The 18,247-nt window shown below is 43.6% G+C and overlaps 1 protein-coding gene across 3 annotated transcripts in view; it reads left to right on the top strand.

Annotated features, from left to right (window-relative positions):
• Nucleotides 1–16,448, top strand: part of slc12a7b (solute carrier family 12 member 7b) — a 72,530-nt gene extending 56,082 nt beyond the window's left edge. For 2 of the 3 annotated variants that reach the window (XM_062521203.1, XM_062521205.1), the window contains exons 17-25: nucleotides 1,052–1,220; nucleotides 2,805–3,000; nucleotides 3,316–3,485; nucleotides 4,076–4,207; nucleotides 4,474–4,581; nucleotides 6,646–6,815; nucleotides 9,000–9,014; nucleotides 11,679–11,812; nucleotides 12,522–16,448. In XM_062521203.1, the coding sequence (XP_062377187.1) occupies nucleotides 1,052–1,220; nucleotides 2,805–3,000; nucleotides 3,316–3,485; nucleotides 4,076–4,207; nucleotides 4,474–4,581; nucleotides 6,646–6,815; nucleotides 9,000–9,014; nucleotides 11,679–11,812; nucleotides 12,522–12,613 (1,186 nt within the window). In that variant the 3' untranslated portion in view covers nucleotides 12,614–16,448. The remainder of the gene's footprint in view (nucleotides 1–1,051; nucleotides 1,221–2,804; nucleotides 3,001–3,315; nucleotides 3,486–4,075; nucleotides 4,208–4,473; nucleotides 4,582–6,645; nucleotides 6,816–8,999; nucleotides 9,015–11,678; nucleotides 11,813–12,521) is intronic. The other variant, XM_062521204.1, reaches the window with a different exon arrangement.
• Nucleotides 16,449–18,247: the final 1,799 nt, after the last annotated feature.

Below are 18,247 nucleotides of genomic sequence, written 5' to 3'. Positions count from 1 at the left end.
CATACAAATTTCAATGTTTAGATTGTGGGGGCGGTTCCCCTGTGACAGCAGCGTGTAAATATCCCAGTGCACTCTGGGTAACATGTGGCATGATCAGCTATCCGTCCCCGCTGCTATGTCCTGCAGCTACCTTTAAAGCACCATAAACAAGATTTACTCTCGGGGTCCCCCCTCTGGTTTAGAAGCACAATAATAAACAAACTAAATATGCGTCTTTTGCAACAAAGTATTAGCATAACCCCAATATAATATAAAGGGAATGCATTGCCATTGACCATTGACAGCAGTCTGTAGAAAAACACCTTTGACCGATTTCGAAGGGGGCGCGGAGGGCAGCTACTGTAGAAAGTTGCTAGGTACAGGGGTGCTCAGTCAATGGCAGAAGGGCGGTTTGTCATGTTATGAGGTTATGTGCCATCAAAATGATTTTGGAAACATTATGTTAAGGTCAAAAAACTGTGAAGGGTGCCTTTAAACCCGCGGATTCAAATCAGGACTCTTGGCCCTGCTAAAGTGGACTTTACACACTTCCTGTCCCCTGTCCTTATGGAGGACGCTTTACATGCTCAGTGAGCTCTGGAACCTGTTTGTGTGTTTGTTGCGTCTGTGTTTGTTATGTCTATGTTTGTTTGTTTGTTTATGTCTATGTTTGTTTGTTTGTACGTTTGTGTAATTACTTTACTTTTGCCACATGTTATAAACTCCAGCTCTTCATTCCTCTGTAAATAGATATTATGTTACCACAGCATTATTACCTGTGCCAATTTGCCAATTATAACTGCTACAGTTATAGCAGTTCATAACTTAGTCTACTTTGTGGGGTTACCTCTGAAACCTATAAATAAATGCACCAACATGAAATACTGTTATACTGTATGCTGTACTGGTATACTGTAAATATATTTTCAATTTTATATAGTAATGAAGGCTTCTCTAATACTTGTCATGAATATACAGTATATTTTTGTTAAAGTAGATTTTTAGAGATTCAGGTGTACTTGAAGTGATCTCACAAATCTCCTCCATCCTGCTGTGTTGTCGCCCCCTGCAGGCCGCAGCTGCTAGTGCTGCTGAACCTGGACTCGGAGCTGAGCGTGAAGCACCCGCGCCTGCTGTCCTTCACCACGCAGCTCAAGGCCGGCAAAGGCCTCACCATCGTGGGCTCCGTGCTAGAGGGCACCTACCTCACCAAGGACGCCGAGTCCAAGAAGGGCGAGACGGTGAGGGCGCTAAGGGGATGCCAGCGCTGGATGTGTATGTTAGGGACTGCTGGGCTGGACATGTGTTTGTCAGGGCTGGAATGTGTGTTAGGGCTGAACGTGTGTGTGTGTGTGTGTGTGTGTGTGTTTGTGTGTGTGTGTGTGTGTGTGTCAGGGCTGGATGGGTGTGTTCGGGTTGAACATGTGTGTCAGGTTTAAACATGTGTGTGTGTGTGTGTGTGTGTGTGTGTTACAGGTAAATGTGTGTGTCAGGGCTGAAAGTGTGTGTCAAAATTGAACGTGTGTGTCAGGACTGAAAGTGTGTGTCAGGGATGTTGAGGAGACACATTAGTCAAGGGCTGGATTGGATTACATTACATTTTTACAAGAGGGTTTTTAACCAAGTAGGATTGAGTTTCACAAGCCTCTATATAACAAGGTTATGTTTCACAAAGAATGTTTAAATGGAAATAAAAATGAAGTTTTATGAAGTAAGCTCATTAATGAAAAAGAAAAGAAAATGATGTTTCACACAAGATTTTAAACATTTTAAATTAAATTCTTGTGACATAATGGTCCTTTCAAAGCAAAACAAAACTTATCAGGAGTATATCATGACGTATCTGAAAGTGTAGATCACTTATACAGTACTTGTCTTAGCACTAGCATGTGTAGTGTTTACTAATCGTAGAGCAAATATTGAGTTAGTACGTTGTTTTCCTAGTTTGGTAGCGTGAATGTTAAAGTGAGCAGTGTCCTTGTGTCCCAGCTGAGGTGTGAGTTGTTTACGCGCGCCATGCCAGGCTGACGTGCTGCCATTGCACTTCCCCTTGAGGGACTGTGTCAGGATAAGCTGTTCAAAAGCCTGCCAATGTTTCCATTACTTGGCAATTAGCAATGCCACCAGGTTCAGTTGGAAGAAATGTGGGGAGACACTGCCACCTGCTGGTGGAGAGAGGAACAGCAGCTTGGCAGATAGGAAGGATATTCATTTCGTAGTGTCTGCAAAAAGAAATGGGTGCACAGATAGTACAATATCCACTATATCTAAATCGACTAAATCAACATCCATACATACAGTGTATGAATGTAGCAAACACACATAAGGCGTGTAAATGTGTATTTAAGAAACCATATTAACAACTTGTAACCATATCTGTGTGAAGTTGAGATATGTAAACTCTTATCTCGTAACAGAGATAACACAGTATTTACATGCATTTTAGATAAGTATAAAAATCAGATAAGGTTTTATCACTTTTCTCCAGTTACTTTGCCTGTTAGTTACACACACACACACACACACACACACACACACACACACACACACACACCAAGACCAAGACAAACCTTCTGATGACAACAGAAAGGATTACACTTGCTGGTCTTTGTTTTGTGTTGCTTTGGAGGAAACATTAGCTAGATTAACCACAGCTAGATCAGATGTGTGTTTGTCTTTGTGTCTCCTGGAGTCAGTGTACTGTTTCAAATACATTGTTTAGAGCTTTAGAGCTGGAAGACGTGTCCTGATTATGTGTCCCTATTCATTGATTTGATTTCCTCTTCCTGTGTGTGTGTGTGTGTGTGTGTGTGTGTGTCTTGCAGAACATTAAGTCATCCATGTCGGCGGAGAAGACCAAAGGCTTCTGTCACGTGGTGGTGTCGTCCAACCTGCGCGACGGCTTCTCGCACCTGATCCAGTCGGCGGGGCTCGGGGGGATGAAGCACAACTGTGTCCTCATGGCCTGGCCCGGCATGTGGAAGCAGGCCAACGACGCCCAGTGCTGGAGGAACTTCATCGGTGAGCAGCAAGCCCACACACTGACCGCTCCACCGAGGCTCTCATTGACCGCATACGGTTCACAGGCCACATTAGTCCAGAGATAGACAGAAGTGGCTTGAGAGATATCAACATCTAGTCCTATGTAACAGAAGTAACTTGGGGATTTTCCATTAATGGTCAGTGGCCCTCTGGTGGTCCATGAATTGCTACTGCTCTCTTAACCATGCATTAGATCATTTAGTTTCACTATAGGTATTACCATGATTTATGTCCAGTCCCTACAGTGTAAGCGACCCACATAGAACACCTATCTATCTTTCCTTGTCCAATCAGAAACTGTGAGGGAAACCACGGCAGCTCATCAGGCCTTGCTTGTGGCCAAGAATGTGGACAGCTTCCCGACCAATCAGGAGCGGCTTGGGGAGGGCACTATCGACGTGTGGTGGATCGTCCATGACGGAGGCATGCTGATGCTCCTCCCCTTCCTGCTGCGGCAGCACAAGGTAGGACACGGCACGGCATAACCCCTGCTGCTTCACCACCACTCGGTCATCTGGAGAGCTGATGTGTTACCCTGCAAGGCGAAACCAGTCGCTTTGGTATAAAATGACTAAATTAAGTTATTGTGCGCACATAAACTAAGCTTTCCAATGATATGTATATCGAGGGTATTGCAAAAACGATTGCTAAGATAACCGGATTCAAAGTTGACACGGTTCTCCCGTCACAACGTGTCAGAAGAGGAGAAAAATCCCCTTTTCAAGCGCCGTGGACAACGGGAATGACTGCTAACGTGTTGAATCTTCACCGGATTCAACTCATGTTTTTCCGTGAAATTTGTTCACGATATGAAAGCGTAGACTGTATACTGTCGAATTAAACAAAAACATTTCTATTAATCGCTCCGTTCCCTATGCTTCATTCTTCTCCCCCTCTCCCTCTATGCCCCCGGGTTCTTTCCTTCTGCCCCACTCGCCCTTGCGGTCTCTCTCCCGCCTCCCTCTGTGCCCCCCTCTCTCCTATCCATCTTGCCCCCCTCTCTCTTTCTGCCTCCCCCCTTCTGCCCCCCACCCCCTCTGTCTCCCTCCCCCAGGTGTGGCGTAAGTGTAAGATGCGCATCTTTACCGTGGCTCAGATGGATGACAACAGCATTCAGATGAAGAAGGATCTGCAGATGTTCCTGTATCACCTGCGACTGGATGCTGAGGTGGAGGTGGTGGAGATGGTGAGAGCGCTCAGTCTTTAGAGGTTTAGGTGGTGGAGATGGTGATAACGTTCACTCTTCATGGGGTCAGGTGGTGGGAAGAGCTCACTCTTTAGGGGTCCAGTTACAGAGATGGGCAAAACTGATATGGCAGCTAGGATGAATAAAAACAGATAGTCTTTTGATTCTATTATTATACAGTAATCATCTGTAAAGTCATTTGTGTTTATGAAAATATCTGTACATGTAGATGTAAATGTAAATATTTGTGTGTGTGTGACTGACAGCACGACAGTGACATCTCCGCCTTCACCTATGAGAAGACCCTGGTGATGGAGCAGCGCTCTCAGATGCTCAAGCAGATGCAGCTCTCCAGGACAGAGCGGGAGAGAGAGGTAATGTCTCAACTCGACAGGGCCCCCCCTTCTGTTTGGGGGAGGCATAGCAAAATGATTATCATTACCCTCTGCCTTAGAAGAACTCAGACTTGTATCTTCTATGCAAATTGGTATTACATCTCATTCTTTTTCATATAGTGATACTTAAGATTTTTTATATTATAGACTCCTGCTACATAAAAACTTTGATTAATATGTCTGCAAATGTGCCCTGTTTATCTTTGAAGAAAATGTTAGGAGATAATTGCGCTCCAGTGTACATCTATTTGGTCATAGTAATATTAGCGTCATAAGCTCATAGTTAGCTCATTCAATTACTTAATTAGCTCATAGTGATACATTGAAGAGGGCCGAGAATTGTACCCTGCAGTACTCCAAATCGATAGTCTCATGACATCTGGCCCCCTGTTCTATCTCGCTGGCACTCCCTCTGCTTCTGGTCCTCGCTGGGTCGCAACCCTGACCCAGATTCAGAGCATCACCGACGAGTCGCGTAGCTCCATCCGCAGGAAGACCCAGAGCGGGGCTGGCGGCTCCACCACGAGCCGGCAGAGCGGCCAGCTGGAAGACACCAAAGAGACAGACGAGGTAGCTCCTCCTCAATGTGACTGACCGCCCACCCAGACCGCCCAGTCACCCCCACCCCCTCCCTGAAACCACCTCATTACCAACGACAGCCCGACTCCCAGTGGCCTGCAGCACACCCACTTACAGAGCCAAGGCTGTTATGGGACCCCATTAATGATGTCGGTGGTTCTGTTTTTGATGTCCATCTGCATGCGATTGGATGTTGGCAATTTCGACTTCCCTCTATGTACCGAAGGTGCATTTAATTAAAGTGTTGTGTCATCAGCTGATTTAAAGTTGTTGATTAAGACTTAGAGCTGCAACACTCCTGCAGTTTTGTTTACATTGAAATCAGAGGTACCTTCATAGTAAAGCCATCTCTTCTGGTTGTCGATAAGATAAGACAAGATAAGGCTTTATTTGATCCCACACTGGGGAAATTGACTTCTTACAACAGCCAAGGAAGTAAAAAAACAAAAACGTTTTTTTTTTTTTTTTTTTTTTTTTTTTTTTAAAGTCAACTCTGTCAGCAGTCCCTCTGGCTCTGTAAATGTCCAGGTGTCCTGCCCGTGCTCCCTCTCTCCGCATGCGTCACAGTGATGTCACTTCCTCCTTGTTCGTTCATTCGTCGTGATCGTGGGTCCTCCCTCTTCCCTCCTCCTCTTCCTCATCCTTTTTCCTCACGGCCCAGCTCATGTGCAAGGGGCCTTTGTGATCGTTTCTCCCCTGTGTAGTTGTTTTAGTTTGGTTCATGCATCATTGTTACACTAGCATCACCATCTTTGGTTTGTGGATGTAGACATGCAGTGTGTAGCCTAATTTTGCATGTCACTCATCACGTTGACTTAGATTATACCGTGGAAGTCACATTCTTGTCTTGTTGTCATCAGTTATACATTTACCTGCATGATTTCGTTTACATTGTGTTGATATGATCATTTGACAAGACCTTCCATTTGTATTAATTCTGAATGCACGGACATACATAGAAGAAATAATAGAGACAATGCTAACTCCATTCTTCTTTTCATTGAGAAAGTTGTTTACCCTGCTCCTTTTTGGTATGTTTTTTTGTATAAATGTTGTATAATTGTTGATTGCATAAAAAAGAAAAACATTTGTCTTTAGACATAGAGTACAGATGACATAAGCATGTGTCTGGCTTTTTAAAGGCTTCTGAGTTAGCAACTGTTATTTACCCTTATTAATGTACATAACTAATGAGTTAATTTTATAATGCTGAGTGGTAGTATGCAGTTTTGGACCCTGGAAAAGACACACTCGGGCCATCAGTCGTTAGCGGTTTCCTGGGAAATGATCCTCGTCTTCACTGATCTACAGTAGATAAAGAATGATGGGGGCGGCAACAATGGGATAGTCTATCCAGTGTTAGTTATAGATCAGTGGGAAATAGCCTCGAGGACCGAGCATGGGGGATCGAGGAGAGACCCTGTGATTGGATGTTGATGCGTGTTTACTGGCACCCGTCTCCAGGCCCAGCTCATCCACGATCGGAACACCGCCTCTCACGCGGCCATAAACTCAGACCTCACACCTGACAGGGTCCACATGACCTGGACCAAGGAGAAGTTTTTCACCGAGCGCAACCGGAACCGCGAACCCAACACCAACATGGCGGTGCGGGATCTCTTCAACATGAGGCCGTAAGTACAGCAACACGTACAGACACATCCAGAAACACTGTGTGTTCAGATACAATTTGGATAGTGTATATATGTGTACAATATATACAGTATATATGTGTAAATATAGGTTACAAGGGTATTTATGGCTGGTGTCTAAGCAAGCACACAAATGTTTGTTTTCAGTCGTTTCATTGAAAACAATCAAGCCATCACCTGAATTAACAATAATATTTTGTTTCAGCTGGATGCAAATTAGTGGGCATGTACATCTGAGCTTATAAAAGCCAACTACAGGCATGGTCCTTAGAGCAGTTAACTTGAAAACTGAACCAACCTCCCCTGTGGAAATAATAACAGTACACTTCCAGCTTGTATCACAGTAGCCATTGCTCCTACTAGTGCTAAATGTTTACCACATACTACCGACAGTTTATTAAGATGAGCAAATTAGACCAAGTGACAACAACCATATACGCCACAACACCAAACATTCCACCCAGGGTTGACTAAGAGTTTGATTTCTCCAGCCACCTTTGCATTGATCCGAGTAAAACAGGTCAACCACAGAGTGATCACTTAAGCTCTGAGCGGATCTGAGGCCTCAAACGATTTTCTCTCACACACACACACACTCACCTGCAAATGAATGTATAGAAATGTATACGCACATACACACAGTCACGCACGCACGCACAATTCACAGTGTGTTGATGAGCATGCAGACATCCACCGTGTGGACTAATCTTCACATTGGCATCATGTCTTCCATGTGTCCATTTGTGTGTGCGTTTGCACACAGCTCCCAGACTCTTTCAGACGGCCACGCCTGGCCCTGATCTGGCTCTGATGTGGCCCTGATGTGGCACTGGTCCGCTACATCAGGGCCGTGTCTGATCAATAGTCATAAGCTATTATTAAGGGCTGGTAGTGGCATTTTACTCAAAAGTGTTGAGAATCCACTTAAAATCCACTGAAAGAAAGAGAGAAGCCAACATGATGTGACTTGTTACACTAAGGAATAAAGGCATTTGCAATCCACTTCTTAGCATTGATATCTATGGACACTCAATTGATCAGTTAATTAGTGATTGTGTGTCTACATGAAAGGGGACCCTCAGTTTTAAATTCCATCGATGACGGTTATGAGGCTGCTCTGAATATACGGCGTAATTATATCATGTGTCAATTATACATGTTATTTATACATGTTATTTGATAGATTGGAGTCTTGTAAGCTAAGTAAATAAACAACATAGTAATTACATTAAATACATTAAACAGAATTATACAGCAATGCCCTAGCCTGTTGGCAGTGAGAGCAGCCTGTGTAAGTGTGTTAAGCTCAGTACTGCCCCCTGCTGGTACTTTCAGAGGGATAGTTTTCCTTTATTCCCATTTTGGCTTCTCCTCTTCCTCTCAGTGTGTTGTTCCAACTGTAGTCCCAGTCAGTGCCTTCTACCCCCTGTGGAGTTCTGCACCCAAACGTGCTGACACGGGATACTCCACAGCCAGATCTGTGTGTGTGTGTGTGTGTGCGTGTGTGTAGACTTACTTCTGTTCACAGCATTGGGTGTGTTCCTGTAGTTCCTCACAGGCACGTCCCTGAGGTTGATAAAGCACCGCTTCATCACGTGTGTGTGTGTGTGTGTGTGTGTGTGTGTGTGTGTGTGTGTGTGTGTGTGTGTGTGTGTGTGTGTGTGTGTGTGTGTGTGTGTGTGTGTGTGTGTGTGTGTGTGTGTGTGTGTGTGTGTGTGTGTGTGTGTGTGTGTGTGTGTGTGTGTGTGTGTTTCTGTGTGTGTGTGTTTCTGTGTCTGTGTCCATGTGTGTTGGCATCCTTAAGAACATCACCCAACTCAGTCTGGGTAGTTGTGTTGTGCTTGTCTCTTTCAAGCGCTGATTTCTCAGTCTGTTTGATGCCTCCAGCTTTTATTCACAGTTGCTTTGAAATAATGAAAGCGATGTCAAAGCAGCTTTGGCAGTGAAAGGCATTAAAGGGACATTTTGTTGCCAAGTTGTGGAGATGTTCTATCTGTGCCAGCACACATCAAGCACACCTCTTAAAGGGAAGGGAAATCAACGGAGGCTTGCTATTGGTTGGAGGTTTGGGGTGATTGGTGATTGGCATGTGGTTTGTGTGGGGTTTTTGCAAAGCCGACGTCTAAGCCTGTCTTTTGTTGTTCTGTCCCATTTTCCTCCTTCTAGAGAGTGGGAGAGTCTGTAAGTCGACATTTCTATTTGGCCAAAGCTTTGTGTGTGTGTGCGTGTGTGTGTGTGTGTGACTGTATGTGTTTGTCCCATGTATATGTAGTAGCCCTGTCCTGCCAATGCATGTTGTGTAATTGTTGTGTAATTGTGTGTGTGTGTGTGTGTGTGTGTGTGTGTGTGTGTGTGTGTGTGTGTGTGACTGTGTGCGCATGTCCGTCCCATGCTTACCACTGCTTCCATCCATGGCCGTGTGTCCAGTAACCCAGCGAGAGCATTCATATTATGTACTGTGCATGTGACCGTGCAATGTCTCATCCGTAGCAGCGTGTGTGAACAGCCTTGCACTGTCCAAGTCCTCTCCTTTGTCATCGGGTCAAGCATCACAACATTCCACCCCACGACGAATAAATAGAACAATCCAGTCAGAATTCACAGATAATTAGGAAATATACTACAAAAACGTAGTTTTGGCTTGATTTGATTACTATGCAAACACTGAATTCTTCTGAACCTCTTAACTCTGAATTCCTGAGAGAATGTTCTGGAATCGTACTAGATGTGTGACCTTTGACCCTGGAGAGCTGGGCAGTGCAAGTGAGCAGTGTGAGTTGGATGCCACTGTTCTTGCCAAGGCTTTTTTGTGCATACAGTATCATGAGCTGCATATGGAAGGCTGTGTGCCCACTAACTCCTAAACAAAAAGGGTCCATCCTCATATCACATGACCACCCCAGCACAATATTACACTACACATGGTCCTCCCTGTACAGCCACCCAGAAGTGTAACAGTTTGGCTTCAGAAAGTAAAAGTCCTACCAGGTATTGGCGCCACCTGTGCACTTAGCACAGGTGATTTCACTAATGATCTACTGTAACTGGCGGAGGAGTGGTACTAATTAGATTCAGCTGATTTAGTGAATGGTTGGAGCTAATGTGGCAGGACTTTTGCTTTCTGAAACCGGACTTTAACACCACTTCAGCCACCTGATTGGACAGGAGAACTGTATCTGGGGCAACAAGCTGTGTGGACTGCCACAGGATGCCATCTGAATGTGTTTCATGATCATCTGACTGCAGGCCTTTTATTATGACAAGTGTTTAAGTGCCTGTGACTCTTACCAAGACATGTTATATCCAGCGAGTGAGACAGAAGCTGCGTTTACACCGGCAGGCCTTGATGCACAATCCTGATTTTCTGGCTGTTTGTTTTGGACTGCCTGTTTATATCTACAGTACGTTAGAGAGTGGCCCATGTCAGATAGCAGAATGAAAGCAAACAAACAGACAAATAGACTGAAGTTCAAAAAAAAGTCAAAGCTTCCATCTTCACCAATATAAGGAGATCGGGTGCTAAATTTAACGAAATGGCCTACTTATAGCAAGTTGCATTGCAAGTTAGCTCTGCGGTAGAAAAAAAATCAAAATGCGCTGATGGTAGCTTTTTTAAGATGGTAGCTTATTTTTGTAGGTGAAATGAAGAGGTCTATGCAAATGCACAAAATAAGTTTGCATTATGGTATTTCAGTGGCTAGTTGTTTACTTTAGTTTCCAACGTATCTTGAGAAGTCCACAAAATAGGCTATAGCTTCTAATCTAAGGGGAAAAAGAAGGAGAGCCTATCGCCTTTATGGCAACTTTTCCATCTCTGTTTTCGTTTTGCAGTCATGCATTCATGTGAAGCTGAAAGCAACGTTCTATGTAATGTTATGCGAAAACGTAAAAGATTGTGGCCATTTTCAACAATGCGTAAGTTACAGGGAATATCATATCTGCCTGTTCAAACTGCAGTCGCATTGGTAGGCCTACATATCTGATTCATGTCTGATTCATTTCCACATACGAAGGAGGCCTGAAACCGATCTGAAAATATTGGGATTTGTTCGCTTTTTGCCTGTTTGCTACATATGAGCAAAAATCGGAATTGGGTCACATTTAACTGACGGTGTAAACGTAGCCATCTCGCGGTCCTTATCTGGTTCAGATCCACGCAAGAGTCCGTTACTCCGAGTCAGTTGGAAAACTACCAGCGCTCCAGCAGCTGAACTCACCTACTTCATGAGCTGAAACGCAAGCTTCAATTATATTTATTGCATTTCAGTCCTGCTTTTAATTGTGAAGTCTCCTTACATTTATTTGAATTTATGTTATTTATATGAATTAATAACATATACATTACCCACTAATTTATATTATATATGTAATAATTTCTGTTGTTGAAGGTGAAAATCAAGGTAAGGCAGAATGTGTGTGGTGAAGGCCAGGACAAGATCTGACCAGCAAACACAGAAGGCAATAAGTCCTTACCGAAGCTATTGATGTGTTAAATCAGGAATAAGAGGTCAATCATTGAATGACACATGAGCTATATTCGTGATTTAAAGCAAAATTGACCAAGTCAACAGAATCCAGGAAGTTGTTGCCACTATGGCAACCAGTGCAGCTCAGGGACACTTAGCCAGTTGGGAGAAGCCCCTCAGAGTAGCTAGTCATATCCAACCATAGTCATCTGACCCCTCCCCCACTCCTGTGCCCCTGCAGTGATTGGCTCTGGTTCAGCTCCCCATCCAATGAGATTGCTTTACACAGTATGTGGAGTTCAGAGAGCAGGAGGTGATGTCCTGTCTTTCCCTCTCCCCTCCTATCTCCCCCCTCCCCCCTCCCCCGTCTCTGTTGCAGGAATCAGTCCAATGTACGGCGCATGCACACAGCGGTCAAGCTGAATGAGGTGGTGGTGAACAAGTCCCAGGGGGCCCACTTGGTCCTCCTCAATATGCCGGGACCACCCAAGAACCGAGGAGGAGATGAGAATTGTATCCTGCATAGTTTGTGTGTATTTAGGATGTGGTTTTGTAAAGGCAATTTAGTTTATTTTTTTCTCCTCAGTTCCAGTGCATTGAAAGGTTGTGTGTACAAATGTATGGGCATGGTGGAGCAGTCGCAGCATCACCGCCTGAAAATCGGTTGACCCGGGTTCAATTCCCTAACCCTTCGCTTGTAGTCTTTGTTTCTTTGGATTAAAGCATTTGCTCAATTTTAGTCTATCTTAACTTAAACGCAACAAGGTGACAAATCATGGGAGGACATATTGGAATTGGAGAACAGATTGCCATTGTGATTTCAGAATCAGAATCAGAAAAATGTTATTGTCTGACGTACATGACAGAACATTTTCTTCAGCGTGGTTAAACATAAACAACAACAGGACACACACCACAGACAAGACATAACACAGAAAAACAGCAGACTTGAAGTAGGAAAGTGACTAGTGCAATCAGTTCAGTATAGTGTAAAAAAAATAGATAAATAATAATCCATATGCAATGACTATCTAAAAGAAGGGGCAGCAGGGGTTATCATTGTTTGTTCAATATTTTGATGGCAGTGGGAATAAATTAGTTTTTGTAGGTGTTTTTCCTGAAGGAGGGGACTCTGTGAATTTATGAATGTTCTAGTTGGCTTGTTGATGCGCTTGTGTAGATCATGTGACCCTTGTGTTCCTTCCTTGACTGCTGTGCCCAGACATGGAGTTCCTGGAGGTTTTGCTCGAGGGTCTCAATCGGGTCCTCCTGGTGAGGGGCGGCGGCCGTGAGGTCATCACCATCTACTCTTAAACGCTGCGTTGCCGTGGGTACCTGCCACCGCCCCCCTTCTTCTCCTGCCTCGCCTCGACCGTTCCGGAAAAATCCATTTAAGGCGGGGGGGCCTGTTAGCAGTGGCATTACAACTGGCAGTGTTGGTTTCGAGGGTGGGGTGCCCCTTTGGACATCCTGCCACGGGGCGTGCCACCTTTCGGGGGAAAAGATGGCGGGCAAGATGAGAGTGACCACCCTTCATCCGAGGGCCAGAGCTTAACACTACCATTTTAATGTTGCCACGTCAACGGACTGCCTGTCTTTGCCCACCCCCCTGTCTTGTTGTGATTGGTTCGTCGGTTTGTCTGTCTCCTCAATGTGTGTGTGTGTGCGCACAACACATCTTCTTGTTCTATGTGATAGCAGATGTACATTAAGCAGAACCTGCCAGTGTGTGTGTAAAACGCGTATGTAATCTCATATTTCTCTTTTTGATGCTTTTGGGTTTATTTCTTTTTGGGGGGTGAGAGAGTCAGGAGGGAGGGAGGGTTCTCAAGGAAGAGACGCCCACTCTCATACTGGTCGGCGGTTAAATCTTCCTGACCAGCCAGAGATATTTACCCAGTCTATGAAGACATTTTTTAAGTTATACTGTCCCTATTTCTCAAAGGTTTTGAGTACGAAGAGTGATCTTAAGATTTCTTCAGACTCTCACTCATCTTCAGATCTGGCAGACATTGTTTTTGTTTTTGTGTTTTGAAGGCAGTCTAAACCATGTGACCCTTGTGATGCCCAATCATAGGAGAAGCCGGTCTGACCTGCTGAATCCATAAATCCATAGAAACAAGTCTCGGATGCTCAAAAGTCTCACATTGTCACAAAGCTGTATGTAATATGAAGGGATTGTTTTATTGTTCTTTTAATTCTGGGTGGGATGCAATGATAATGTCAAGCTTTTTTTTGTGTGTGTGTGTGTGTGTGTTTTTGTTTGTCAAGGATGGGAGATTTCTTGTTTAAGGGATAGGCCGAATGCGCAAGTGTGTGATCGGAATGTGCAATAGTTGTTCCTTTTGTGAAGTCACAAAAATATATACATATACATACATACAGTACATACATACATACATACATACATACATACAGTATATCTGTTAAACGAGATGGAGGAAAGGCCCATCGATTCTGGGTCGGATTCTGGCACAGTTGTGGCCCACGTCCAGGTCACCTCCGGCCAGACATCCACTTCTGTTTGTGTTGGCGCATCGGCTCTTGCTTGACAGGCACCTCAGTGTCAGCAACAGAGTCAAATGATGTAAGAGTAACTAACCCCTTGCATCGGGAGCATAGCCATGGAGAACCACCCCTCCACACACACACACACACACACACACACACACACACACCCTCCCCTCATGAAATGAGTGTTTGTTTCATTCACCTTTGTTTTACTGGCCCAAGGCTGGCACCAAATGTAATACACCGCTATTCTGCTGCTGCTTCAGAAACAGTCATGTACCAAAGCTTAGACGCAAATCTCAGTGTTGCTGATATCAGGACAAGTGGTCCTTGGAAGGCTGGGTGGGTGGATGGGTGAGTGAGTGAATGAATGGGGAGACATGGAAGTGGATGGAGACGACTACCTTCACATATCTGTACCAAAGCAGTCACTTCCACGCGAAGGTGGAGATGGATGTAGTTCTGATAGAGACTTCCAGTACTTGTAATTATTTGTGTATCAGTAGACTGAGGTTGGGGATGATGATGCACTATTTCTGTGTCTTTGCAGGCCAGGTCAAAATGTTGTTTGTCGTCGTCGTTATTGTCGTTGATCTCGTAAGTAGACTTGCTGTGTTTAGTTCAAAAGGTTCCACACAACAGGGTTTCTCTTTTTTTTTTTCGATGATTTGTTTTGATGATTTTCTTTGATTTCTGGATTTATTTTTCCTTTCTTTTTTTCTTTTGAGTATCAAACGGCTTCACCACTCAGATGTTGACTGGAATCAGTTGGAAGCGTTTCACCATCCTGATCACAATACTCAACAGCAAATGCAAATCTTCTCATGTATAGTGGAGTTACATTGTCTCTGTACCGTGGGTTAGCCAGCCGATCATTTTTAGGACATTTTTCTTCTTCTCTAGGTTACTGAAAAAAAAACAATCGTTTCAGTTTTGTTGTAGCTCATATTTTTACCCAGCACTGTTATGTTGTGAAAATTGTAAAATGTTACGTATTTTTTAGCAAAATATTGGATGTTCTGACATTGTATCATAGGAGAAAATGTGCCAAAAGTCTCAAGTGAGGAAGAAAGAACTGGAAGCATTAGCTCATTATCTATTTCCCATTGGTTAACACAGGTAGTGGGACAACTCCTGTAGCACCATCTGACAACTGTGCAAGCGACCAATACAAATAAAGCATTTTTTAAAAGTATGAAGGATGGAAGTCTTTTGAACCCAACATTATACGTAAGAAGCACAACATTAAAAAGAGAATCGGTGCATATGAGTTATACACTCATAGTTTATTCATGGCCCCTTTTGTTATCACTGAAGTTGTGATACAGAGTTGAAAGGCTGACTGACCAACTAATTTCAGAGTTGGTTACGCTGTCAGTTCTCCTGAGCTGTAGTTACTTTGTGTTCCTGCAGGGGGCAAAGTTGTGCATTGCACAGCAGAACATAACAGACTTGTACATAAAAGGTGTGAACTCTCAGAAACACTCAAATTTAAGCTGTAGATTATTCAGAATATTTCTCTGGTACCTTTCTGCTAGCTCTGAAGTTAATCATTACCAAAGCACTGTGTCATTTATGTTTTGTTTTGTTTGTTTTCTACAGTACTTTGTGGTGGTATACCTTAGAGCTGAACAGCAATGTATTTTGTTATTTCTCCAGCACTATACTTATGTACTTTGTAGTATGTTTTAGTCTCTTCAAGTCATAAAGTCATAACATATTCTTGACTATCAATATGTGTTCCGTATCTAGAACAGACGGGCACAAGTGTTTTGTTTCTTCAAGGGGGTTGGGGAGATGCATTGACCCTCTCTCTCTCTCTCTCTCTCTCTCTCTCTCTCTCTCTCTCTCTTTCTCTCTCTCTCTCTCTCTCTCTCTCTCTTTCTTTCTTTTGCTCTCTCTCTCTGTTTCTCTCGGTCTCATCTCAAACTAATCCAGTGAAAGCACAACTGGCTATTTTCAGTCCTGGTCTAAGACCTCTTCTAATGGCAGGATAAGGCTAGCTCTGAAGGCATAATTGGCTTAAAATGACTGAGAATAGCATTCTCCATTCTAACATGGGTATGTGTCCACTCACTGTATGAAGTGTGACCATGACAATAGATACAGAAAGCTATGACCATAAGAGCTTATGCTTTAATCACAGGGAGATGAGAACGTCATCAACGTAGACATTCTCAGAAGCACCTAGCAGAGACGCAGGCAGAAATAATAGCACATGAAAGAGAATGTAATCTACCTCAAGGAGGTCTAACTAGAGGTCAACACCTGTGCAATCATTCTCCCAGTTGTTTGTGTGTGTGTGTGAGTGCATACGAAGTGTGTATTGTCTTTCATTTCCCCAAGAATCTACTGTGCAGAAGTGTGTGTGTATGCGCATCAAAGGTGTGTGGATGTGAATGCATCATTGGCCTATGCTTCAGTAATAGGTCAGGTGCGAGTTTGTTTGTGTGTGTGTGTGTGTGTGTGTGTGTGTGTGTGTTTGATTTTTTGAATCTGTTATGCGTTTTAGATGGACAAACATAATAAAGACCTGTGAGATGTAACATGTGGGTGCAAACGTAGTGGAGCTTAGCCCTTTAAATTAAATGTGTGCCTCTTGAGTAATTTAAATAAAGTGCTGGACCATATCACATCATATGTGTCTCGACTTGTTTGTTTTTTTGGTTGTTGTTTTCTGAAGTAAGCATTCAGCTGCAGGCAGTTGGTTTCCCTGAAAAGGGCACCAGTTGTTTTCATATAGATTAATTTAACCACTAGGCAAAGTGATCAAAATACTGTAATGTTTAATAGTAACTGCTGGTAGCCTTTGAAATGCTTCGACTTTTGCAGATACTGTGATAAATGTGATAAACATCATAGATGAAAATGTCTACAGTACAGTACATACAGTTGTGTGTGCAAAGACGCTGCTGTGTCCAGGACAGTTGATCCCTCTCCTCTCTCTACCTCTTTAAGTGTCTTTTATCACTTCAGGACACAAACATGGATTCTGGTGAAAAGTCAACACATATTTTGTTTATATTGTTTTTTTCATCTTGCTGGACCTTTTCACCACAATAATTAAAGAGACTAATCGATTGGTTTGATTGGATCCATTCCACCGATCAATAACTTGATTAAGTGGAGGGTCCATGATACCATCTCCATGACTAGCTCCAGAGCCTTTTCTCAGACTGGGATCTGTCAAGATGTCTGCTGCTGCTGCTGCACCCGAGTGTGTGTATGTCTAACCCCAGCTGTCTTCTGAGCACGTGCAGTCAGCACAGCGAGGTCATCAGCATTGCAAATCCTCTCAGCCATAGATAAGCTCAGGGCTTTGGAGCACACCGGATGTGATTGGCAGGTGACATGCTGTCATTTATAGATCCAGTGATGTTGCGCAATACACTCACTCTCTCTCCCCTCATTGGAGGTCACCTTGTGCCTGACCAGGACAGTCACCATAGTAATGCCGCTATAGCAACTCTATGGACAAGGGGGAAGAAGTCAGTAAGATGCACTGAGGCTGAGGCGGTTCTGATTTTGGCTTAATTCCCTAAGAGTTACGGTGGTCGGTGGACCATATGATACTGCACTAATAGAGGTCTCTTGACCAAAGCTGTAAGGGAGAAAAACTAGTGCTGCACTTCCTGAAAATGCTAATGTGATTGTGCTGTTGCATACCATTATAGCATAACTTATGCAATTACATTGTTTGTCCGTGCTATCACTTAACACTGCAAAGGAAAACTTTGGATGACCATATCATGTAACAAGGCACAGGGCAGCTATTCTGATACCAATGACAAAGGGTGACTCCATGATCATTAACAGACAGACACCCATTATTGCCCGTTACATGTATGTGTCACTTAATATTGATTTCAATACAAACTAAGACAGAGGATTCGTAAAGAAACGCAAGCAACCACACCATAATAGGCGAACCACCAGGCCAGCACTAAACTCAAGCTGTCGAAAATCGAAAATTTGTCTCTCCACATCTTGGAACTCACAGTGTCTTTTTCTCTGTCTTCCTGTGTCCACTTTTCCATGTTTGCATGTGTTCTCGTGGATCTTACCTGGCACTTAACCTGGCATTTGTTATTTATTTTTTCTATATTTCTATATAATTATTATTTCTTGTCAGCGGGGAAGCAGAGACTGCAGGAGAAATCAGACACACTACATCAAATTCACAACTCAGATGACGCCTGCACATAATCATTAGAGCGTGGACGTTATTCAGCGTTCAATGGACACAGATTGTCACCATGGCAAGACTCAACTTATTTACAGTATTCCATTCATTAGTCTATTCAGTTTACTTCAAACTAGCACATTCAAAGTTTTGAGGTATATGGAAACCCATGTGGCATTCTCTTCATTTTCTTTAAGGCGATTGTGTTGGTAGACAGTCCCTGTAGTCATGCAGGCTCTTAGACCCAGCTGTGT

The sequence above is a fragment of the Sardina pilchardus genome, chromosome 19, assembly GCF_963854185.1.
Source record: "Sardina pilchardus chromosome 19, fSarPil1.1, whole genome shotgun sequence".
Taxonomy (NCBI): Eukaryota; Metazoa; Chordata; class Actinopteri; order Clupeiformes; family Clupeidae; genus Sardina; species Sardina pilchardus.
Note: the sequence above shows the minus strand (reverse complement) of the source record. Positions and strands in the feature narration are given on the sequence as shown.